Genomic DNA, 27370 nt, shown 5'->3' with positions numbered 1-27370 from the left:
TAATCTCCATGGTAATGACACCTACATCGAATAACTTGTTTGTTTCAAACTTCAACCCCCTAATTTTCAGCAATTGGCATCAAGAACAAGGCGCTGAAAATACAGACCATGTTTGATATGGTGAGGCAAAATGAAATCAGTAACAACTCCTGAGTAGGAAAAGACCACAATATGTTCCTGTCACTCTGCCACATCATTGTTTATCATCTGTAGAAGTCCTTTCCTCTGCTGGTGTGCCTCTCCGTAATCACTCTATCTCCCTCTGTGTTCCAGACAGTTTCTCTGATTCTTGATCTCCACAGATCTGCATATGTGTGATGCAATAACAGCCGTTTCCAGCAAACCAAATAAAAAAAAACAGCCCCACTGACAAGACGCAAGCAGATAAAGGGGATCCACTCCAAAAGATGGAATTTAAATATCATGTTAATCTGCCCAGCATGCTTTGATACGCCTGTCCATGGGATGGTGTCCCTATTTCACATTCTGACTAGGACAGAGGGGGCGAGAATGCAAAATATTACTTTTCTTTATCAGATTCCGTCTGTTTCAATTATCACAATTGTAAAAAACACAACACAAAAAACACAAAAAGAACAAGTACAAGCAGTCAGTATCAGAGTAGGAAGCAAGGGGCACATTTAAGTGTCAAATACAAACAAGCAAAGTGTAAAGAGGACAGGTGACTATATGTGTGTAATTTACTCTCTCCACTGAAGCCAGAATTTGATCTTCTGCACGAGTGCGTCAACATCATTGGTGAGTATTTTCACCTGTACAATGAGATAGCTGCCACTGAAATTAATTATTTTAATCAATAAGGATGGCAAAATTATATTTTGTTCATTATTTGCTCTCAGAATAACAATAAAACCTGTAAACTCTACAGTGACAACATAAAGCGTAACTTCGTATTGAAGAGATGACAGAGCAGAAAATATGTAATAAACTGTAATAATAACTATTTTAGAACCGTAACCAGAAGTTTCACTATCACAAGACGAGAGCAAATGCCCCAATGACTTTGTCCATTAATAAATGAGTGCAAATGATCATGTAAAAGCCATTATTTTTAAAGGCATGATGTTTATATTTCATACATAAATATACAGTACATACTGCATACACAGAGAGACAGAGAACAACTTGTGACAAGGGTGGACACATGAAGTGGATGTCCTCTAAGACAGTGAGATATGTGATCAATAAAATGCAACAATAGTTTGGCTAAATAACTGAGGTGTGGAAACATTAACAAAGAGATGCACCTTTTTGATCAGAGGAACCTTAAACAACAAGTTACCTTGCATGGGTGAGGGTCAACTCCATACGTCTCGAGGCAGTGAGCCCTTTGGAGCATGTTCAACTCTGCAAACGCAGCACACTGGCCCCTAAAAGAGAGGAGACAAAAGGAGAAGTTTATTTTAAATTCTACCTGCTGATGCTGTTAGCACATTCCCCTTTGGTTTGGTTATGAAAACTGCAGTATGTTGTTGTGTTGACTGAATAAATCTTTAAAAATGGCAGTAATAGCACCATAGACTTACTATGGACTGTGAAATGCTAGTGTGCCTTTTGGATATTGTTGTGGTATTGTGCGTCATACAGTATAAACATATTTGAGCAAGTTATTACATTTGGCCTAGTTTTTGATCATCTGTGTTCAGTGGGAGCGTTAAAGCTTTAATTGCTTATTTGTCCAAGGGCTGTAAAGTTAAGACACTGAGTGATGTACAATGATACTCTTCCTGACACCAGAAAAATAAATCAACTTTGTAATTGTACACACATACATATGCACATAGAGTAAAAGTAATTAAAGAACTGCTTAAAAAGACAACTTACAGACACACACAAAGTGCAACCAACCCCATGTATAAATCACCTAGAGTGTGTTTCTACGGCTCAGTAGTAACCTACATGCTCTTAATCCTGTCAGTCTGACCCAATGGGGCAGACAGAGGGCACTTGGCATCATCTGCCTCTTCGCTGTGGGAAATGAAGGAATTGTCTTTGATGTTTCAATAATTGCTGCAAGTGTGACGGTCACAAACCCAACAACATCACTTATGAGCTTGAACATATTTTAATCTTAATTACTTTCATCATTATATTTATGCAACAACCTCTGCATGCATTAGTCTCCTGCTTTTTTAATTCAGTTTTATTTAAATATTGCATTTTATTCCATAACCAACTTCTCTTGTTAAAGGAGGAGAGTAAAGTCCACAGTTTATAGCTATTTAGTGTGAGTTTTCAGGAGCTTCTAATCACATACATCCAGCTCATTTTACTCCATCCATGTTGATCTAAATAAAAATGTAAATTCTGCAAATCCTGTAGTAGCCAGCAAGGTTTCAAAACTTAACTGTGAATAAATAATTCATGCTCATTCCTCTGCAAATTCATTTCAGTTTATATTTGCTTTAAACTGAAATATCTTCTGCATACAATGCACCACAAATCTCTGGGTATCATCAAATTTGGTCTCTAGCCAGAACAACAGACAACGCTCTGTTGTCTGCAGTAGAAAATTGTCTCCACAGCCTGTTTTTGAAAACACAGATCACAAGAGTGAGCATCCACGCCTGTCACCAAAATCTATCAGTAAACTGATAACAAGGATGCAGCTTCAGACAACAAACAACCCCAGTAGACACACACACACAAACACATGCGCACACAGTTGTTCTACCTGAGCTCATTCTTGTGTATTTCAATAATCTTCCTCTCCAGTTTGAGGGACTGTTTAGGGAACAGCTTGAAGTCTCTGATATAGTCTGACGGGTGCTCCTCTGGGTCGTAGTCCCCGAGCTCAGCTGGAAACAGAGGGTGATGTCAGTGTGACAATCGTCTACAATCGGGTTTAGAGCAGTTTAGAGTTTAGGTGTATATGTAACATAACAATTCAACACTTACAAGCAATTTGAATTCAACATGATATATAAATGTAGTCAATTAACCATAACATTTTGGGAAATACATTGATATCCTTCATGGTGGAGAGTTAGATCAGAGGATTGATATTACTCTCCTGTCTGTACGGTTAATATGGAGCTGGAGTCATCAGTCCGTTAGCTTAGCTTTGCTTAGCTTATATTAGATTAACATAAAGACTGGAAACTGGGAAACAGCTAGCTGCCTCTCCCAGTTTCCAGTCTTTATGCTAAGCTAACTAGTTGTTTGTGAGTAGCCTTGCATTCAGCAAAGAGATGTGAGAGTTGTATCGTTCTTCTCATCTAAGTCTCTGCCAGAAAGAGAATAAAAACTATTCCTTTAGAATCCAATTTAAGATATTTGTATCATCAGCATATAAACTGGTTGCTCATGCCCTGACTAAAGCTGAAATACAGAACTTTTTAAAATATTTTTTATTTCCACAGGATAATTTACTCATAAGAAGCTGAGATTGCCCTGATAGATAAATATGTCCCTTATTGAATCCACAACAAAGTCCTAACATACACTAATTTCTCTTTCAAATCCGTTCTTAATTAGCAGTCACAATGAAGGTTAAATCTGAAACTTGCCTGGAGTTTAATTAAACAGTAATCCTCAACCTATTCTCCAGCTCTGTAATCAACACCGGGACAAAGTGGGACAGGGACCTGCCCTTGTTCAATCAGAGCAGCCAATGATATGCTGCAGACACTCTCTAGGTCGAGATAACTCAGCCAGTCACGCTCTGCTCTCTGGGGATATGAGCCAATCAGAGTGTTTACACAGTTCAGAGATTTGTGTATCAGCTAGAGGGGTTCATTTATATCATACAGCTCAGTTAATTCCACTAGTAATCCATATTAAAGCAAGTGGCTCAATATTAAACTGTTAATGCTAATTAACTGAAGTAAAGAAATGTTCTTATTCCTTTTCCAAGCGGTCAATATACTTCTTGCTTCGTTTTAAAATGTAGGGTTACAACATCAGTGTGATGACTCAATCCAGCTAAAGAAGCAGAGAACAGACAAATGGATCTCTTCCTTCAGACATAACCTAGTTTTATTAAGCGTTAAAGGGACAGTTCATCCCAAAATAAACTCTCTTAACTGTATTACTATTTATTTCCAAACATCACACCAAAACAATCTAGGGGTGCATTTGTAAATCCAATCTGAAGCTGTACATTATAATGAGAGTGCTTTAAAATAAGGTCGCCTACTTTAAAATTGGATGATTTATTACATTTCACAATATTAACAAAAGATAGTCTACCTCAAATTAAAACACTTAATGCTAAAAACGTTAGAGTAAATAACTGCATAGGCTACTAGCTAACTGTAAAACACATCCATGTATCCAGTATATGAATAAAACAAAGTAATAGGCTACACTTAGAAAGGACTAGCAGGCTAGTTTACCATAACGGACCCCTAATTCTACAGTGACTTCCAGTGTAATTGCAGGACTAAACTGGATTAATATAAAAAATACAGAATTAAACAATTACAAGCATTATGAATCTGCCAGGGGCAAACACTAATGTCATGTACAACGTTTGTTAATTGCACAATTCTAGTTCTTACAAGTTATTGCAAATGCAGTAAAGCTAGGAAACAGAAACAGCAAAAACCTGCTCATATCCATATTTACATCTTAAATATAAAAATAATTCAACTGTTGCTGTCCGTTCACTATCTATACATTTAAACTGGCCTCACCCTGTATGATGCAGGCTCCAAGATATGCAGCTTCAGCAAAAGGACAGAGGAGACGACCATGGTAGACATCTCTCTTCAGCTGGAGGTACAGAAGATACCTGGAAACACAGACACAACAGACGCAGTTATTAAGAAAGAGAAACTGACAATGTCACTTAGCCTGAATGTGCTTTATATATAATACTCAAATAGAAACTGTATTTGGTCCACAGCAAGGAAGTGTATAGCATCAAAATGTCTGCACTACTGAAGAAATATGTAGAAGATTTCATGTGGATGTGTGTCATTGGTTATCCTTACTGCAATCATGTGTGTTCATTTAGTATTTATTTTGTAAAATGAGCCAGGATGTTACAAAGGCCGTACAGTAATTGGTATTGTTGTGTCTCATCATCATAACATCACGTTATCTCAACATTAAATTGTTCCAGATGGTTAACAATAAATTTCATAAAACCAATACAGTCTCATGATTATCTAGCTGTGTTACCATGACAATTTAAGAGAGCATTGCTATGGAAACAACTACCATTACAGCAGTGACTGGTTCTGTAGTTACTATGGAAACGGCTTTAATGGAGGCAAGTTCAGGAATGCTGCTAACATGCTGATTTGTCTTGTGTTACCAAGGAGACAAGAAATGACAGTGATGCGGAAACTGTAGGGACATGAGATGCCATGGTTACAGGTGAGTTTCAGCCATCCACACAGTCAGCTGACTCAGTAAACTTGTTTTCTAACACAAGTCGCAAAAGAGAAGCATTAAAGATTGAACGATGCGAAAAGCCTGCTGCTGTAGCTTAACAGTTTTATTTATATAGGTGGTCTGAAGCCGCATGCAGGTTCTATAAATTGGCCTAAAAACTCAGCTATCTTTATCTACCTGACGTTCTCATTTGTGTTTAATTGAATTATTCTCTACTGTCTTTGTTGCATGCAGCAATATCTCTTCTTTCTGTCTTCTCATCTTCTACTTCCTTCTACGAACTCTTGTTCCGATCCTACAGTTACAGTATCTTAATTAAGCCTTTATTAGTCCCACAATGGGGAAATTCGGTTCTCTGCATTTGACCCATCCCGGAGGAGCAGTGGGTTAGGTATCTCGCTCAAGGGCACCTCGGCATGTTGCCTGTAGAGGGGTTCGAGCCACCGACCTTGTGGTTGCGGGTCAAGCGCTCTACCTCATGTGCCACAGCTGCCCCATCTTTTACACTCCTCTAGATTTATGTAACAGGAAGTCCATCATCTGTAACTCCTCTGTAAATTGATACAGTATAAAAATATCAGCTGTCATAATGAGTACAAAACTTTAAGCCTCATAAATTCATTCCATATTCCAAACCTGTTTGTTCTTTTCATTTATGCTCTTTTATGTCCCTGCAACATACTTTGTAAAAAAACATCTTCTTTAAACATTTGTCTCTACTTCTCCAACACTGTGGTTTTATATTAACTCTTCTGATTTACTGCATGAAGTTTAATTTGTGTAGGTCAGCAGTGTTTTGACAGCACACCGTGGGATCACCGAGCAGGTTACGTCCACGCAGTACACTTTAACAGCTGAGCTAATGCTTAACTCTATCAAAAAAAAGCCATATATACATTGAAAGTGTTTTTTCAACCTCAATGCCAAAAGAAAATATAAGTTTTCAACGTTTAATTAAAACCTTTCAATACATTTAATGCTGACAATTTTTAAATTCACTTTCTACTATATCGTCAGTACATAAGTAGTACATTACTCTCTACCTTAGCACTGATGACGTATCACCTCATATGAATGTGATTATTAATAGAACTGGGTTGTTGGTTTTTCATCTAGGGGAGAAATAGTTGAAGAGGAAAATGGCTTCAAATAACATCCTGTAAACTGGAGCATATGCAGCATGCACACATTAGCATAATAGTTTTGGGGATTTTCATGATGGGAAAAAATCCCTCCCCCAAAACTTGATATTGAGCACTTCATTGGATGTCCTCACTGACTGCAGCTCCTTGTGAACCTTCGAAACTCAGCTCGACTTTGATATTCACCCCGCACTCATCAGTAGCAATGTAGTGAAATGGTGCTCCATGAGGACACAGAGATGAGGTTTGCTTTTTCTTGAAGACAAGCTGGTGAAAATAAATGAACACATAGACATGCAGTCCTTTCAAATGTTTAAATGCAAGAGAGTAAGTTCAAAAAGGGACGATAAATAAAAGATCTAGAGAGACATTTAAGAAACTGAAGGACAACTCAATGAAGTGGGAAGCTGAGAAACAGAGAGAAAAGGAGGGCAAGCTTTTAATGACATAGTGATGCACAAAAACAGCTTCAAGTTATACAAGTTGAGTACAGGGAGCTATGCCAATATGAGAGGAGAGATGTGGAGAGACACCTGAGGGAGCAGAGTGGGCTGTGATAGCAGGGAGGAAGAAGGAGGAGAGAGAGGGACCGACAGAAGGGAGTGAGGAGACACCTTAGGGATAAAAAATGAGTGTAGAGATCTGGAAGAGAGAAAGATGGAAAAGCAGGGACGAGAGAGAGCTGGACATGACAGCTCAGATGGGATGAAGAACTCGCAAACAGTCCCTGTCAGAGTCCCTGCTGAGTGAGCATCCCTGCCTGAGAGAAGGTGTGTGTGTGCATGTGAGGAGGAGGATCATTAAAGTTTGTATAAACTAACCAGTGACTCCACAAGTTACAGCAACTTCTTAAATCAAAAATGTGTTTTTTAAAATCACCTCTACCAAACACAGGTTTTTTTAATGAAGTGCATAAATGCATCTGCGGTGCAATATATCACAATGTAGGTTACTACTGAAAGAAGGTGATGGCCAGACACTCAGTAATTACACACAGGAAAATTACTTTGTTGGATGGTACAAAAGTTGCATATTCGCATGAAATCACAGTCAGCACATGTTGCCAAATTCATTAGCGCCTGATCAAACCCCTGTATAATTATGAATCTATTTAGAAAGAATATATTTTCTAAAGAAAGAGATGAAAATAGATCCTTGCCTTTTGGTGAAAATAAGATAATCCAACAACCAGAATTGTGGTGGCAAAACTCCGATATTATGTGCCGGGATCTTACATTTTCTTAATGACAACAAAACACTACTGCATTTCAAAATACTTTTTTTTTTTTTTTTTGGATGTGACTGACATAAATGGTATTAATATTCATTCAACAGGCTTGGGATAGTGTAAGAAACCAACCAAAGGTCACTGAGACAATAAACCACTATGTGGGATATTTTTTGAACCATTCCCATAGCTCTTAAACTGCTGTACGATCAAGCTATAGAAATTAAGTTAATATGCCTAAACATATAATAAAGCTGCTCTGAAGAGAGAGGCATGTCAAGTTTTTACCCATTCTCTCCATCTCTCCCTTTATCACTCATAAACCATAGATTGAATGTGTGTTAGATCTTACTTGGTGAGCTCCTCCTTGATTTTCATTGGCTCGTTGGGATAAAACTTGACCCGGAAACACATCGTGTACGGCTGCTGAGCTGCTGAAAACAAGAGAAGACAGTTTAAAATAAAGATGAATTTAGCTAAGAAAATGAGTTTTGAAGGAAAGAGTGGAGACAGAAAGTAGTTTGAGAAAGCAGAAGAGAAAGATGAAGTTTTTGAGAGAGGAGAGGAAAAAGGAGAGAAGAGAGATAAATGAACGAGTGCAGGACAGAAGAGGAGCAGAGCAATGAGGATTATGTAAAACTGAGGAGAAAAAGAAGTTAGAGACAAAAAAAGAAATCAGGGTATGCCTCTAATACTGATTAGTCATTTGATATAACAGTAATTAGTCATCACCCCCACACACACACACACACACACACACACACACACACACACACACACACACACACACACACACACACACACACACACACACACACACACACACACACACACACACACACAACACAAACACACACAAAGTGCCTCACTTCAGCTTGTCTTTTCCTTTGATCTTAATTCTGAAGCATTTCATTTCTGACTGTGTATGTGTGTGTGTGTGTGTCTGTAGTTGCTGCTTGAGAGAATTTGAGCTTTGAATGATATTTTAATAGGCATGGTAACATACATACACACACTTACGTAAGTTTACACAAACACACAAACGCATACACTCAATGATGTGGTGCACGGATCAAACGACAGCAGTATCCTAAACTGTCTCGCGGGGTCTCACTGATCTGCACAAATAATGTGTGCACAAATTCATGCACACGCATGCTAACATTAAAAGTTGAAGTTGTCAGTTGGAACAGTAAGGTTATGAGAGCTGTTTGCATCCCATTTCCTGTAAATCCGATTAATTTTTTTAACCATTTACAGTGAAGTTTTGTCGTATGAATCAGGTACCAATAAAATGCTTACTGGCTCTTACTGGTGCTTGTATGTATGTAGAGTGGAAGAAAACTAGACAATGGGGCGCTGGGGATTAACAACTGGGGGGATTTTAGGGGAAAAGCAAAACAAAACTGAAGTTTGGGGAAAAAATGGTGTAAACAAAAATGATATTGTGTTGAATCTATTAAGTATTTCTGGTATTATTTATTTCACAGTTACAATTTGCAACTCAAACAGTACAGTAAAGAACCAGAAAGGACTTTGGAAAAATCTCTCATAAACTCATACGGAGAATTTATTGAAGAACATATATGAAGTTTGATTCCAAAATGACGGGGAGCTCTCACCAAGGCTGCTTGTGGTACAGTAATGGGATTTGGGGATGGGAAGTTCATCCTGCCTCATTCATGACATTGTGTTCCAGTGTCATGAATGAGGCAGGATGAAGTTCCCACCAAAGGGTCCATGCCAAAAGTTATAGTCTTATGGTTCAAATGTGACTGTTGAAGTGAAAGGTAATTGTATCTTATGTGTCTTTCATCAATGACTGTAAAGTAAGATTTCATTTCCAGGTCTTGATCATGATATTGGCAGTTCAATTGTCTACAAATGACAAGCACATTTATGTGTTATGAGCAGTCAACACTTTAACTTCAACTATAAACTAAGCCGGAAAAAAGGAAATGGCAGAAGAGGAGGAAGAAAGTGAGCGTCATCTAACGTGGGACCAGAAATCTTTACAGAGTGCCCTCACCACTCTGCCTTTAATGGCGGGATTCCTCTGCGGTATTATCTAGCTATGAAAAACAGCACACATCTACATTATACATGCTGAGCAATATGAAAGACGCAATCCTCCCACCCGCGCTCAAAGAATTTGAGCTGCCTTTTACCGGGGCTTAAGGGACCAAAAGGCTTTATAAAAAAAAGAAAAGAAACAAAAAAATAATGTTTTCAGGGGAAAGTGAATTGGCACAACAGTATGCGCACACATGATGTGACGCATATGCATGTAAGCTTAGACGCACAAATAGAAAATAAATCACAAGCCATGCATCCTAATTTGAAGGTAAATGCTGCCACAGGGAGAAATGATGTGTCAGTACGAGTCAGATCTATTCAGCACTCGTCCTCCATCCCTCTGTCTCATCTCTTTTTCTTTCTTCAGCCTCTCTCATCTCCAACAGTGTCTCTCAAAACTCCTCATTTCTCTCTCTTTTCCTCCCTAATCTGACTTCTTTCTTTAGCTAGATTATCTATCACTGTCTCCTCTCTCCACCCCTCTGAATTAGCCCCCACACATTTCCTCTTTATCACTCGTTTCCCCCCTCTTTCCCTCTTCCTCCATCTCTTCGTCCTCCCCCCTCCTGCCCTCGCGCACATTCTCTGATGAAGCAGAGCGCCACTAACAGCAACTTCATTAATTTATAGCAGGACAGAAAGAGCAGGACAATCATTAAAAGGGTTGGCTGACTCCAGATATGTTTTTGCTGATCGCACAAGTTATTGACACTGTTCTCATTGTGATGCTCGTAGCAGTAAAGCACCAGTTCCAACAGAAGACAATCCGGATTTGGCATCAGTCCATTAGAATGACGAGACAATCTTTCTAGAATAGATTTCAATTTCAAATCATGAAAGAAAAGGTTGAGGAAACCAAGGTGCATTGGATTACAAATAAAATGTTTGCTTATTGCTACAAGGTGGTTGAATAAATATTTTAGGAAGCAAAGGCAGATTTATCTTCCCTTGTTCCTTCCGCTACTACAGCTCCTTTCCAGAAAGGTAAAAAAAAACATTTGCTTCTCACACTTCACTGCATTGTGATTTTACATCAGCATTTTTGATACTACACTGATCAGCTGTTCAGAAGAAGCAAATTAAAAACATCACTCTGGGCTTTTTTTAAAACACATTTTATGGACTAAACAACCACACCGCTGCTTTGGTTGTTCTGCAAGTGTGCGTGTGTGACAGCTGTTTCATTACTTGAGTCAAAGTCAGTGGTGGAAGAAAAAGGAGTAAAGATCTTTCACTTGGCCATTGGACAATGGTGTACAAATATAAGTAAAAGTCCTGCATTCAAAATCTAGACTAGAGTGAAAAAGCATTATCATCACAATATACTTAAAGTACCAAAAGTAAAGGTACTCCTTATAAACAATGGCCCATTTTCAGATTCATATATATTTTATTTCTGAATTATAATTGTTGAATCACTTATGTGTAAATCACTTTAATGTTGCAGCTGGTAAAGGTGGAGTTTTTATTACTTTATATAATGCTGGGTAGCTGAACCTATTATAATATATCAGAAACTATTGCTTGATATATTTTTGTATTAATAATCTAAATCTGCAATATAACGAGTGACTTAAGCTATCACACAAATAAAGTGGAGTAAAAAGGATTTCTCTAAAAGGATCTTATCTAAAATGAGACATATTAGAGGCAAACATCAGTAGGGAAAGGGAAATCAAATGCAACCTGTGAGAGAGATGCAAGAAGACGCCCGACTCCAACAAACTGTTGGAAAAAAACACCTCTGGAGAAGAATCCAATTTACTGGGTTTCAGATAAGATCTCCATCCTTTCATTGGTGATGGTCAACAACAGTCAGTACGCTCTGTGTTGCTGTATGTAGCAGGTATAGGCTCATGGAGTTAAATCATTTACATCAGCATCCATTCAGTTTCACATTATCCATGAAACTTCTCACTGGTTAACTTGTATGTCCTTGAAGGTGGACTGTTTACTTGTTTGATGACTGAGATGTCTACCCGCTGGTTTGTGTTCCCCTTCAATGTCTTTGTATTTCACTTTATCTGTTAGTTAATTTCCAAATAGGCCACTTGTCACTCTGTCTGTCTCTGTTTGTCTGCCTGTGGTGTTGTCTGCTCTGTCACTACTCATGGTGAGTGGTAATGTGAGCGATGTGTCCTGGGGATAAAGTCGCTGATAAGGCCCTAAAACTTGTATACCAGTACATGTCCTTAATGCTATTTGCACATTGTAAAAAAACAAATGTATATACACTTTTTATTTCCTTTTTTACCACACATGATGAATGTCCCATTAAATAGGGTACACGGTGATGTCTGATGGGTTGTTTTTTAATTGTCTGAATATCCAGTGGCTTTAACACTGTTGCGTGCATGCTGTCATGACCCTGTATGTGTCAGAGTCCCTGTGGTATTGTCTGTTTGTCTTGTTCGTTGTTGTGTACACTCACAATCAACTCACAGAAAAACACAAAGGGATCAAAAGTGACACTTACACTTCATCTGCCTCACCACGGGCTTGTTGGGCTCCAGCCAGTGCTGAGAGACAGAGAGAGAGAGAGAGAGAGAGAGAGAGAAGACCAAAGTCACCCTCAAATAACTATTAAATAAGATTTTTAAGGAAAGATTATGTTGCAATTTAAATTCCAAATCAAAAATCTCTTCTTGTATTTGGTGTTCGACATATTGGTCAAGCTCGAACTCAGCAAATTGAGGCAACGTCAAATTTAAATGTACATTTCAAGGATTGCAACTTTTTTACTCTACATACCTTTGGCACATTTGGATATTTTATCCAAATCTATTAAAACATAAAGTGGTTGAAACAACTGCACCCATCCAAGAAGAAAAAAACTTCACTAATGCCATTATTCTATTGTAATGTTATCTTTACTGCACTCTACTGTACTCATGGTGTTTGTGTTGAAACACCTGTTGTTGTTATTCCTTTCTCATTAAGCATTTTAAATGCAGCTTGAGGCCCCCTGAGCTTCTGCTGAGACAAAGCATCTGCTCCTTCTGTGTGTGGGCTGTTTGAAATATGGAGACAGATTTTGTTATTATTTGTCACTTGAACTTGTAATATAATGTAATGATTGACTCCTGATTTATATCCAACAATCAACAACACTTTGGCTGGTAGAGCAGTGTCCTGTTAGTGGTTGTGATCATTAGTTTCTTTAATTGTGTTCTTCTGCTGTCTTTTTGTGCAGCCATTTGAAAAAGAAAGTGTGCATAAATGTGTTGATAAGAAGATTGTGCTTGAGATGCTTCAAACGTGCCCAGAGGGATAATACAACTTGTATTCATTTTAATATTTATTTTCATTGCAATGTTTTATGAAAACTCTAAACAAACAAACTTGAAAAATATTGGAAAATATACAGTTTTACAACAACTTTTGCCTCAAGATAAAATCATGAAACTGCAGTCTTCTGTTCAAACACCAAAACAATTACTCGTTGATCAATAACCAGTAAATTAATCAGTTAAATTAACCAAGAAAAGTAATTCCAGCTTTTAAAATTGTGAGGATTTGTCTCTTTCTCTGTTTTACAGATTTTCAAACTGCATATCTTTGTTCACTCACTCAGGTTGTTCTGCAACTGTGCATGTGTGATAGTTACCCTCTGTTTCTCAGGGTCCACATATCGAATACCAAAGTAGTCTTTTTCAAGTAGGTTGTAGTGGTTACACACATGGTCCAGCAGGAACTGTCCTTTGGTGTCTCTCTGTAAAGACATAAAACACACAAATCAAGTTAGAATTTAATGGCATATTTTGGGAACAGTCGGTTTCTTTTACTTTCATCCAAGCAAAGTTTCCATCCATGCTGATAATAATAAATCCTATAAACCTCACAGCTGCATCCCTTTATCATAGCAAACAATCCCCTCTTGGGTGATTTTCCCGTGATGTACATGTAGTTGTATGAGGGTGAAACATATATGTCAATAACTTTTAGATCTCTTGGCAACAATATATCATTTTGTGTAATTTTTCAGACACAGCCTCCTAACATGCCAGTAAATAAAGTCAATAAGTTGATGAACACAGAGAGATCAATAATCACTCTGCATTTATTACCTGCCCTATAGTCAATATTTTCTCATCACACACAGACGCACCCAAGTATTGTCATGTTTAAGTCTATGTAGCTGATCACAAAACTACACTTTTAGGTGTAAATAAGGTGCAACCATGTGTGCACACACACATTTATAAAAAAATATACACATACGTATGGATGCTGCACATGTGTTTCTCCTATCTCTGAACAAATACACTCCATTTTCACCTTCCTAACCTATTGACTAAAAATTCAATATTACTAAATTGCCAATTTATAGGATCACAGAATACCTCAAGACATGTGATTAAGTGTGTGTATGTGTGTGTTTTGGTCATGTAAGTGCTCTATAACCTACTGATGGAGGTGGATTCAGTGCTCAGTTAAGCACGACTGATTGATTCAGTTGGAAATCATCTGTTTGCCCTTGTTGTGATTTATTCACCACTGGATACACACACAAGGACTTACACATAAACACACACAACACAGCTTTGTCTTTGGCCTAAATATGTATTACTACCAATCGGCACTAATGTCAGGATGCCATAAAATCATGATGCGTCTCCATAGCAACAGATCACTACTTTTACATACTTAACTGTACAAACAAAGACTTATCATGGCTGGTTGTGTCCCAGACATTCTTTAAACTGCAGGAAGAACATGTCCTGATTGTCTTTATTGACTTTGAAGCATTTTTTTTACACACTTCTCTTACATTCAAGGTGCCTGAAAAAATAAGGCAATGCCAAACTGCTCTAGGCTTCCTTCTTTCTACGCGCCATCAGGGGGCGACTCCTCTGGTTACAAGAAGAGGTCTGATTGTATAGAAGTCTATGAGAAAATGACCCTACTTAAACATTGTAAACGTTATTCTATGGTCTCAATGGCTAGTTTCAAGTCTTCTTCAATAAAACAGGATGTTCATTTAGTAAAATGATGATCCCTTCTAGAGTAAAATAGATGATAAAGCAGGGTATGCTTTAGGGTTATGCTACCTTGTGATTTGCAAGTCGCTTACCACGACATTGTCCGGTCTCGAAGTTCCCCGTTTTTTTGTATTACATTTTTAACCCTTTCATAGTGTATTTTCAGTTCATGAAAGTTAATTTTAACATCTTCGGATGCCTAAAAATGTCTTGTTCAGCGCTCGGCCCACCTTCTTGTGTCACTGCAAAAAAAACATGATGGTGTCAGCCAAAAACCAAGATGGCGATGGTCAAATTGCCAAATTCTAGGCCTACAGAACAACAGTCCACAAACCAATGGGGGTCACATCATGGTGACTACATCCACTATTTATATAATCTAAGATCTTAGTCTTCTTTGAATGGAAATGATTGAGAATCAGGCAGAAACTTGTCCAACATCCCTGATGTTTTTCTCTTCTATCAAATGGCTGCCATTTCAGCAATGTTTGGTATGTTTGGGTCCCAATCCACATGCAAGCTAAGGGCATTAGCCTGAGTCATTAGCTGTGTTTGCTAAGTCTTTGTGCAGACATCTGCATCTGATACGCCGCATAGGGTTATTTATTGACAGCAGCTGACTGTGCAGTTGAATGATTACGGCAAAAGGACACTTCCAGCACTCCTGCCGGGCTGGCAGTTCATCAATCCAAAGGCTTGAACCTCGGTAACAGGCCCACTCAGTTCACCATGTCAAATTTAAGTGCACTTTGTTCAGTTATAACAACACTCATACCCAGCGTGATAGCAGAAATACATCTCAATCTCAAGTTAATTGGAGCTTGATATTTTTTCACACACATTTAGCTTTCAGTTCTCTTTGTTTTCATTTTTGCTGACACCTCCCCCATCACCACAATTAACTTCAGGATGTTTGGGGAGGTTTAACTAAGAATTTCCATCTTCCACCTGCTGGCTTTACCTGACCACCAGAAGCGTCTACACTTGTCCTCTTTCCTATCTTCACGGATGGACTCATGAAGATGTATTAAGTCACTGGAGCTTATTGTCAAATAGTTGCCAACCTCACTAAATATTGATTAATTGATCTCTCTTAATGATATGCAATCTGAGGTTGGCCTTTAACTTTCCAATCTTTCTCTTCTCCAAAATCTACTGCAACTCTTCAAACCAACTGCTTCTCTTTTGTGTTGAATAAAAAGTAAAAAATCTTAAAGTGACAACTTTTTTACGGATAGTATAAGTACCTGTTCTACAGCATCTAAACCCTTAAAGCCACTCAACCCTGAAAAGCACCTTAAATTACCCTGTTCAGCCACCTCAGTCATCTTACACAAACATGAAATTCTGTGCATATGTTGTGTTGGCAACCTCTCACCGAGGCAATCTTTGCAATGCATTTCTTGGTGAATCATGCTCCATTTCTCAGTAAACAATCTTGTTATGTGCAGTAATTGCAGTATACTGTAGATGTTGACAGATCATGTAAATGTCACAGCAGCCACTCAAAAATAATAAAAACAGAAACGTCTCAGTGAGTACAAACCGCATACGTTGACTGTCCACAACACCAGCATCAACACAGCGGCTTTATGTTACACACCAATCCAAGCGGGACAAACATAATTTCAGGTCAATGCAACAGACTAAAAAATTATTTAAAATAAAAGGAGTACACTGTATACAATACACAGAAGGAGTTCATATATAGGCTAACGACACAAACACACTACACAGCGCACATTATCATATCAATATTTAATTAAACACCATCCCCAGTTGTTCTGCAATCTACTGTAGGCTGCCAGACACAAACAGGATTGCATAGTTACTATACAGTAACCAGTGATTACCTTTGAAATAACAAGTAGTATTTTTAATTTTTTTTATATTTGAAAGACTGTCTGTCATAATGTCATGTTTTCAATTTCTACACATGAAAATAATATGTGACATGCATGTGCGGATGATTTAAAGTTTTAAAAGGCACAAAACTTTAATATAACTTATTACTTTTGCTGGTCAGAAATTAACAAAGTAACGTAATTGCTTTTTTTGTTGTAATGAGTGATTGATTAGTTGCCAACACAGTTTTCAAAAACATCAACAGCCCAGCTAGGTGGACGTCCCAAGTGACCTTTGTTACATCACCACGGCAACAATCAGCTTTCAGTGATCTCAGAGACAGTGTGTCCCTATTGGCTGGTTCAGGTTTACTGTTATATCACTTTGAGTAGTAAGCTGTAAATCAAGTGGTGTCCCTGTGGGTGTAGCTGTGTGGGGGGGTTTGTCTGTCTACATCTTTTTAGGATTTTCAGCTGATCCGTGACAACAGTGTTACTAAGCTGTTAAATCTGAAGAGTAAACAGACAGGAACACACACACACACACACACTGAGGGAGGAGAAAAATAGCAGAGGCAGAATGAAAACAGTCACGCTGCGAGCCTTTTCTGGCCAGATCATCAAACAACACCTTTCCTCTGTCATTTTCACAGGGCAGACACTCGTTGGGAAAAGGGAGGCGGACTGATGCCAAGAGAGAAGACCAGACAGAGAGTGAACCAGGGCCAAACACAGCGAGAGGATGGAGGAGAGAGTAGGCAAAGACTGAGCTACAAAAGGAGTGACTAAAAGAGAGACTGGAAGATTGACTCAGGTGAACAAGGCAGAGAGGAAGAGAGATATAAAGGGTCTATGTCATGTCCAACAAGGACTGAATACATATTTTATATATCCAAAGGCTGGGCATTAAAAATTAACCTGGTCACCCCGTCTCTACATGATCTCACCTAATGACAGCAAAGTGCTCCTCTCTCTGCCTCGCTTGAACACACAGACACATCCACACACTTTAAATAGAGCCTCAGAGTGGAGTGTATTCAGTTTAGCAGAAGCAAAGTGCACTTTGACGTGTATGTTCAAGTGTGTCTGACTATCCTCTACCATTTTTTCTACATAAAGCCACCAAAAGCAGACCAGGCAAAGAAAAGCTTAAAAAAAAAAAAAGGAAACCATCAGCATATTGAGTATAAAAACACGCATGGAATCAATTATTTATTCCTGCATCTCTGTAAATTCCCGAGAACATCTAGTAAACTTACTGACTTCAAGTAAGTTTTGACCTTGATAGTGCGCAATGCCAAACCAACTGTGGACTGTAATAATTGAAGACGCATAATTTAACTTAGCATCACAAAACTAAGAATATTTTTTCTCCGAAAGATAAATCTCTTTCCCACTGAAAAACCAGAAAGTCGTTTAATTGTCAGATTTTTTTTTGTCCACTGGCAGGGGAAACACACCATGGACACATTATCACTAAGTTGATATGGTGAACTTGTTAGCAAACAGTTATAAACACATCCAAAAGTTACTGAAAAACATTTTCATTAATTTGGAGTTGTGAATGTAAGTCCAATGTTCACTCTCTTTTAGCTCTGTTTTGGTCTCTACCAACTACTGAGGAAAAATGTCTGACTGTAGCTGCTTAATGCTCCATCTCGCTCACTTGCTACTCCGCTTGCTGTTTGGTGCGGAGCAGGTCGTGTACAATGGGTTTATAGAGTTTTCTTTTTTCTGAAAACTACTGCCGCTGAAAACACCAGTAAGAAGAAACCAGAAAATAAAAATGGGAAATAAAGAATACAGAACATGTAACTGACAATAAAAATGTTGGTTCAGGTCATGCAAATCATGCATGGACATATAGCTACATACATACACCATGTTCGATTAGGAGGAGTAAAGAGTGGCAACTTTGAGGGTGATGGAAAATACCTTCTAAATTGTGATACATGTTGTTGATGTTGATCTAACCAAAATAGTTGTCCACTGATATGTAAAATGCAAGTTATCATTTTAAATAAACAGATAGTATATTCTCTGTTAAATGAGTGTTATTCTTTATTCTCAATAAGGTCTTGCATGTCATAAAAACAATACCCATTAGGTCTAAATCAGGTCTGGTCCGATCGTGACTCTTTGACCACTACGAGTCAAGCACTAGGACCCTGGGTGCCCTGGCCCATTTAAACACGCTTGTTGTTTAATTAATATGCATGCCAGCTCAATTATGACTGGTCCGTATCGGCTCATTTCTTGACACGGCATACCTAATTGGCTGAGCTAAAAACGCTGTAAGGGGAAAGAGCGTTAAATTCCTGCAATCCCTGCATGAAGAAACCAACACATACTCCAATCTGCACAAACCGGGAGGGAGTGAAGGAGGAGAAATAGAGTAGTGGGACTTTAAAAACAATGATATGGCCCTTTTTACCTTCACACAAATCAATTTAAAGCAAAGTGGCTGCCTTAAGACAAATGATTCACTAATTTGTGTCTTTTTTCTCTGTTGTCACTGTAGCCACTCCTTAGGGAAATTGAAATAAGCGACACTAGTGGACCAATTTGCTGATTTATTTTCCAATTAGGATGAGTGTGTAATCAGGCTTTTGTGCATGTGTGACAACAACATTGTCCTCCTATTTTTAACAGTGCCAATATTTCTAAAGCCAGTTTCTATTTACCACCAAAAACTCAACCCCGAAGCGAGCCAATGAATGCATCGATCCAGCGGCTTGACCAGGATGCAACAGAGACAAATCAATGTGCCGGACGCAGGCTGAAAGGAAAAGCAATGCAGAGCATCAAAGTTGAAAATGGGAGTTAAAACCTCTTCTCTTTCTATTTCTCATCATTGTTGGAAAAAATCCACAAATCATAAATATGTATTGTGTTTGGCTTGTTCCAATTTTTCATTGACGCTACATGATAAAACAATCACCAAGAATCAACCTGATGTATTTGGTATCTTTGGAAACTTTAGGACTCTATTACATATTAAAATGACGTTCTGTGGTTTTCAACGATGTTTGGCTGCACAGCATGAGTTTCTGATGGCTCGCCAGAGAGTCAATTGGTTTTAAAAGGCTATTTTTGACCATTTTAATGATTAGACAGCTAGTAAAAAAAGTGGGGAAAGCGAGGACGGTAATATCTTGAAAACATTTTTAAAAGTAAGCTACACTGGCAGGACTCACATACAAATCATCCTCTGAGGCTACACTGACTACAAGATTGGAAGTAAGAAGATCAAACACTTCCAGTCAGGGAGCTGAATTATGGAAGCAATCCAATTTATGTTAAGGAGAGAAATCTTTGGAAAGAGATGCTTGAACTCACCACCACCGTCCCTCTCTGTAATAACCTCCTTCCATCACATTATTTATGAGTAAATGTTTGATTAGTAAATCTAGACTGTCTTTGTTTTAGATCTGACAGGGAAAAATTGAGTGAAGCAGTGTGAAGAGACAAGGAATGAAGTCATATCTCAAAGGGAAACCCACACAGCTCCAGTGTAGTATTGATCTCATGAGCTGCACAACAGAGTATGTTGGGTTTAACCTCTTCAACCACTGACCCACAACAGTAATGGACTCTTGCCCCAGAGCTACAGACATGGCATGAGGAAAAAAAATCCTTTATCCTTTTAAATTTTCCTATATTTTATAAACGTTGGGATATGTTACCTTTTACAATTAGGTCAACGACTTCAAGTGACATTTTTTATCCATGCATGGCTCTATAGATTGCAATGTTGGTCTCTACACCAATGTAGTCCAGACTGAAATATTTCAACAAGTGCCATGAAAGACATTCGTGGTCCCCAGAGGAGGAATCCTACTGACTCTAGTGATTGCCTAGCTTGTCCTCTAATACAGCTTTTCCTTGATTTCATTTTTTTAACAGTCTGAAGTGGGCCTCAGTTACAAAACGTTGAGAAACCCTACTGTAATACCACCATTGGGTTCATATTCATCTCAACAACTATTGGACGGATTGGCATGAAATTTGCTACATATATTCAGGTTCCCCTCTGAATGACTTGCAATAACTTTGGGTGATCCTCTGAGTTTTCCTCATGAATGTTCAAATATTTAATACTTTGGTTTAGGACCAAATAGCTGCAAAACGAATGATAATCTCATCGTCCTCAGCTTTTCTTTAAGTAAGTAATAATAAGCATGCCCACCCGCTAAATTACGATAATGATTATGGTGAACATCATACCTGCTAAACATGAGCATGAAAGCATTGTCAGTGTGAGCATATAAGCATGCTGATGTTTGGTCATGGCTTTATTTTACCTCCTCAGACCTCTTCACTGATGATTTTGCCAATTTAGTTTTTGTTTTCTTGTTATTTTTGTTTTAAGCCAATTTTTTTATTTTCTTGTGTCTGTCACTATCCTGCCTCGTTGATATGGTGTGCAAATAATTTAAAATTATAAACCACTATGTAACTTATGTTGAAATGAATAGTGCTAATGAACTAAATCTTACTTCCTTTACTTACAAGGGATAAGTACTCATTTCCTCAAGCAAATGTTGATGTCTATCATTAGCATTTTTGTTGGTTTACATGGGATAAAGTTTAAACAGATGATCATTTCAGGAACACTAATGTACTGTGATATAACGATTTCTCATTTACATATGAACCCTGTGACAGTGACCTTGTCCCAGTGTGGAAGGAGAAAAAAACTATTACTGTATCATCACCTCTAATACTGCAGAGATGCTCACATACACACATACGTTTGCACACAGGCCTGCACAAATTAACACACATGATATAAAGCCTGTCATGTGAACCCATGGTCATGGCTGGCCACACATCCTAATAAGCTTATAGAGTTAGAGCCATAAATTATAAATATATGGACTAGAACCCGTTTCTATTATAAAGGATCTCCATCACTCTCGCTCTGTACAGATGGACACTAACTCACAGGATGGCAGGAGAGAGAAAGTGCGATGATGACGATGAGGATGATGATGCTGACTGTCACCGCAACGCTGCTGATATGAGTGTGTGCACATTGTGGTTGCATTAAAGCAGCTCTCTTATCTTTGCACTGCCAGATGTTTAGAATATTGAGGCAAACAAACAATCCATGAAAAAATAACCTATGAGTTCATGTGTTTGTTTGCTTATTTGCATGTTATTTGGTCAAATTTGTGTGTTTGTATCTGTATTTGCTAGCCACTGGCTAACTCTCATTTTTTCTGATGTTTAAAAGAAATATGGAATGGTGTTTAAATCCTACAGGAAAAGAAGAAAAGTCACACAAACCTACAGTTTTTTGTTTATCTACTTACATTCTAAAGGTTTAAATAAAGATAGAAATGCAGATGTGGTTGAAATAAATAAATACAATGTGGTGGAAGGTTGCGTGGAAGCCTTCTGTTTATTGAAAATACATGAAAAAAACAAGCATGACTGTGTAGATTATTACAGTTTGATATGTTTTAATTGTTCCATCATTTATTTTCAATATATCCGCTCAGGACTCAATGCAATATTGATGCTGAGTGGATTATCCTGATGAAATAAAGAACATTTTATTCAATTATGTCAAACTTGTTACCTCCAGCAGCTGGCTCGGCTGTTTTGAACAGACTATTGACATCAGAAAACACAAACAATTTATTGATTGAAAAAGAGGAGTAAAACCAAAAGGGACTTATATCAACCATGCTGAAGAAAGGTCACATCTTGTTTAAAATATTTTCTTTAAAATATAATTATTTTTTTTTAACCAAATTCTGAAACAGCAGTAAAATAGAGTGAGGGGAGTAAACGCAAATCTCTTGACTCACATAGAAAATTCTAACAAATGACAATGTATTCTGTGCTCAATATAAATCCCTACGTGCATAAATTTAACTATGAGCCGGTAGTTTATCTGCTCATTATTAAAATAAGTAGGTATAGATGTCAAATTTGTGCATGATGCCTGAAAATATCGTATTCTAAATATAGTATGTGTGCAATTGTTCATTTAACCCAGCATGGTGATAGTGAGTAAGTAGTATGCCGAAGTGTCCTTGCATGACTATCAATCAGTACCGTGTCTGACCTCTTACTTTCTCTTCTCTGAGGTTCATTCTTTGACAATTTCCACCTCTTTGAACTTACTTTTCTTTCAACATTTGGCCGCTTTTACACTTTCTACCTTTTCTGGTTTACCCTTTCCTCTTTTTCTCCAGATTGTCTTCATTTTTTCAAAACCTCCCCAGTCTGCCAGTCTCTTTTCAAATCTGTTTCATGTTTTAATCTGATTACAGTAATCTGTTTTTCCCTCAGCTGCTCCACCTTGTTTCCTCTCCCACTCCTTCCTACACCCTGTTGATTTGCTGCCGTCATCCTCTCAGCTTGTGTAATGTGACCAACCATGTCATCGTATATTTTGTCTTATCAACCATCTTTCTCTCTCTCGTTCCCCCTCATCCATCTCTTTTGATGTTTCCCTCCTCCCATCTATCCCACCGTCTCATCTCCCTCTGCCTCCTCCCAGTTGCGCGAGCACAAGTCAGAAAAAGGATTATTTCTCTTTAGTCATCTTCGGAGGAGCATCAAAGAGGCGCTGGCAAGCGGGATAAGAATAGAAAACTGAAGCTATTTATAACTTGTTTCAAAGAATGCCTACCAGCCAAAACAAAAGCACTGCCTGAGAATCACTAACAGACACACAGAGCCGATAGCCGAAAAGGTCGACACCACCTCTGCTACACACACACACACCACTTTGACCAAGTAAAAGGCATATACAGTGAAAAACAATACTATCATCCGTATTCTTCTTTAAATACACTGTAATGTATCAATGCGGTGACTTCCACTGGAATAGAAACAGAGCAATCAGCAGGATATATTGCAAGAATTCAAAAGTTCAAGTTATGGCAAGCTATATTTGGACCAAGTAGTCATTTCTGGCTCAGTGTGTTGAATTAATGTCCGTAATTGCGGAACTTTGGCTCAGTGGCTACTTTTAAATCTTTCATGCATGTGAGCAATGGTTAAGCCCACTCTCCGAACACACACACACATATAGGCACACACACACACTCGTGGTGTGGCGCATCGCTGACAGCTGACTGATGTTGGCCTCATGAAGAACAGTGATCTCCCTTAATTAAACATGATGTGTCACAGAGAAGGAGGAGGGTGGAATGAATTAGATAGAGAGGAGGGGGGAGGAAGGAGATATAGATGAGAGATGTAAAAATAGAAAGTGAGGAAAAGGTGGTAAATACGAAGCTAAAAGTGGAGCAGAGAATTATTACACACACACACACACACACACACACACACACACACACACACACACACACACACACACACACACACACACACACACACACACACACACACACACACACTTTCTACCTGCCTTATATTCATTCTGCTGTCAAGCTGTGTGAGTCAGAGTAAACAACTTAAATATCATTTTGCTTTTTTATACTTCCTTAAGCCTTATGTGTTTGAAATTAGGTTGATATGAAAGAATACAGAATTTGATCGAAAAAGGATACTTAACATTCTTGTGTTAGATTGATGTGAACGAATATATTTGCTACAAGATATTCTGTAAACATGATGTGTGAACATGTTATGTTCTCTATTTATTTATTTATTTATTGTAATAACGTTTTAACTTTGCATTGACACTCACTGTGGTCTGCACATCACTCTGTGTGCAATGTGAAAGTAAATACATCTTTACCTCTTACCATATCCAGAAGACATCACTTCTCTAGCATTGACTTTTTACAAATTTGAAATCTTGATGTCAAAATTTGACTAGAAAAATTGTCATCTCCTGGAACAAACTCCAAGAACATGTGAGGTCTGCTCCAACACTTCTTTTAAAACTTCTGCATTGAACTGCTTATTTTACCTTCTCTTTCACTCTTAATACCATATTTATACGTCTTTTTTTATTAAATCTTGTGATTCTTATACCTATATCTTGCCTTAATTTCTTTAATGTCTTCTGCAAAGTTTGAACTGCCTTCTTCTTGAAAGGTGTTTATATTTCTACTTTGCAGTAATGAGACATGTGTGATCATTCCTGCTATCAATCTTCATTAATTATTTTAGGCAAAATTCCATATAGTCACTTGCCTTAAAAATAACAACACTTATTGTTTGTTGCATTTCAAGATATTTTAGAGTCTTAATTTAATCCATGAAGTGCCATTCCCAATGAGGACCTGGCTAATGCACCCAGGTTTTATGCAAAGTAAAGATTAAGGAAACAAGGTCATCGACGACTCACTTCAAGCAAACTATTCAGTTATGCCGCATTTGTTCATATGCACAATTAAAGAACATTTAAATCAAATTATCTTCATGATGGCAATCAATCCAGTGTTGTCTTTAGCATCCATCCTGACCTACTTATTCAGCATAATGAAGAAAAGCAGCACAGACAAAATAAGAAAGACAGAAGGGATAATGCAGGGGGAAAAAACAACAGGCAAAGTAAGAGATGGAATTCTCCGCGGAGTGGAAAGAGGAGAAGGGCCGTTGTTGAGCAGCAGAAGTGTAGCATGAGGAGCACAGGCTGTCATGAAATATGTAGGAAGGAGCAGCTCAGCACCGGAACACAAAGCCATTAAAAAAAGTGCTGGAAAAGGCAGTCAGCTAGAAATATAAATGTCCATTTCCTTATCGTGCACAAACAGACACACAAAAGCACTACACACTTCCACAATCTCTTGCATATCTTGGTGAAAAGCCCCACTCTGATGTTTTCAGACGTGTACACAGACTTTAACACACTTTTGTGCGCTCAGAGACATAGAAGCACGCAGGTTTAGATGTGAGGGCTGCAACACAAATACACAGACACAACCTCTCCTTCCGTCTCTCTCAGTGCCCTTTATGGTGTTTTATAAATCATTGATTGGCTACATGTAGGAGAGCAGCGAGACGGTTAGTTTGACATGCAGAGTGTTTTCGGTGTTTCAGGGTCGGACAACAGGGCAGAGGCAGCTTACAACCTCCTCTGCAGGTGGCTCAGGATGAGACAAGCTGCGTTCACTCACTGTCTTCTCAACTCACCGGGACATCAACAAGATAAAGATTTGGTGCAATTCTGGAGACAGAATAGGATTTAATACAAATAGTGTTAATATGCTGTTGAGCATTGCACACATTTTTATGCACTGTTCTTTATTAAACACGTATGAGCTCTATAATAATGCGTCATAAGTTGGCAGGTTAACAGAGTTTTACTTTTATCTCTCTGGCAGCAGCTGCAGCTTAGGCCTGGAGGGGCCCAGGAGCCACACAGGATCTAATTTGTTTGTGGAATCACAGGGAAACTTATGTTTTCCTTTGTTCAGGCAGCCCCAAAGGTTCAAAATTAGATCCCAAAGGGAAATTGTTAAAGCCTGCTGTCAGGTTTTATTCGTCAGTTTTAGTTGGTTGGACTGAAGTTTTAAGGTGGAGTGTTGTGCATGAGTTCATTGGTGCCTTAAGTTGATCCTGCATTACTAATCCAAATCTGGTCAGAAACACTGACAGACAGTTAATGCAACCAGCTAAACCCGGATAAATTATCAGAAAACGACATGTTCAGTGCTGCAGCTCTGGAAAGGTAACAACGCAACTCATTTGCTCAAAGTCGGACCCCACTGGCTGGAACTTTAGCAGACGGCAGATCATGATATTGTAAAGTCATTGGGCACATCTTCATCAATCTATATAACTTTTTTAATATCCTGATGACAAGAGGTCATGGGTGACACATTGAGCCAGATTTTGAAATGAAAAGGCAAATCATAAATACAATCGGCCTGTTTGTTAGTGTGGTTACTCTGTAGTCAGTAACATTATAGGACTACAGGGTTACAGATCTCCAATGTTCCTTTTATTGTCTCAGTCTCAAAGGCTGATATCAGATTTGAAACAGATAATTCCACTGGAAGGCTCAGATTTTTGAAACGATGAGTACATTTTTGAGAAGTTTGGAGTAAATCCTTGTCTTTCAATAACAACCTTGTGTTTCCGAAAGTCTACCTTTCAAGAATTTATAAGAATAGCTTGGTTTTGGTTTGACAATGCCGCTGCCTATCAGCTGAATGCTATACAGGAGGCAGGGCCACTTGAAGCCAGCTGGGTTGAAACAACATGTATCATCACCTCTACAGGCAGACAACTAACGTTAAAACACACAAGTAAGCACAACTGTCCACCGTATCTCTCCTCCCTCACACACACACACACACACACACACACACACACACACACACACACACACACACACACACACACACACACACACACACACACAGCTTCACACAACTGATTACAATAAATAACCAAACACCAGTCCTCACTGCCCTCAGTATCCTAAGCATCGTTATCATCACCACCACACCCATCAGCTCCATCATTGCCTGTGCTACGATGAATCAAACTTCATCTGAACTTCCCTCCATGTGGGTCAGATCTTACTTGGATCCAACACACATGCACAGATTACTATTGGGTATGACTTATTTTTTCTCTTTATTGCATAAATCATACAGACAATATGGAGCAAAAAGCATGAACCCTCTCCAGTAAATCACAGCAGCATGGAAACTAGTGGAACAATGCTTCCAGAGGGTGTTTCCTGTAGAAATATATCGATTTGATAAGTGATAATAAACAATGTAGGGAGTAGTTTAATTCACCCATATTATGTATCTGCTGCGTCCACGTGACATTTGCAATAACCAC

General features: G+C 38.4%; 1 protein-coding gene across 1 annotated transcript in view; it reads right to left on the bottom strand.

Moving 5' to 3' along the window:
• Positions 1-27370, bottom strand: part of frmd3 (FERM domain containing 3) — a 44547-nt gene that overhangs the window by 17032 nt on the left and 145 nt on the right. The window contains exons 2-7 of the mRNA XM_054611273.1: positions 13418-13522; positions 12287-12329; positions 8087-8168; positions 4659-4756; positions 2696-2819; positions 1304-1391 (exon numbers count right to left, since the gene is read on the bottom strand). Of these exons, the coding sequence (XP_054467248.1) occupies positions 1304-1391; positions 2696-2819; positions 4659-4756; positions 8087-8168; positions 12287-12329; positions 13418-13522 (540 nt within the window). The remainder of the gene's footprint in view (positions 1-1303; positions 1392-2695; positions 2820-4658; positions 4757-8086; positions 8169-12286; positions 12330-13417; positions 13523-27370) is intronic.

Source organism: Anoplopoma fimbria, chromosome 13, assembly GCF_027596085.1.
Source record: "Anoplopoma fimbria isolate UVic2021 breed Golden Eagle Sablefish chromosome 13, Afim_UVic_2022, whole genome shotgun sequence".
NCBI lineage: Eukaryota > Metazoa > Chordata > Actinopteri > Perciformes > Anoplopomatidae > Anoplopoma > Anoplopoma fimbria.
The sequence above is the reverse complement of the archived record's forward strand: the minus strand, read 5'-3'. Positions and strand labels throughout refer to the sequence as shown.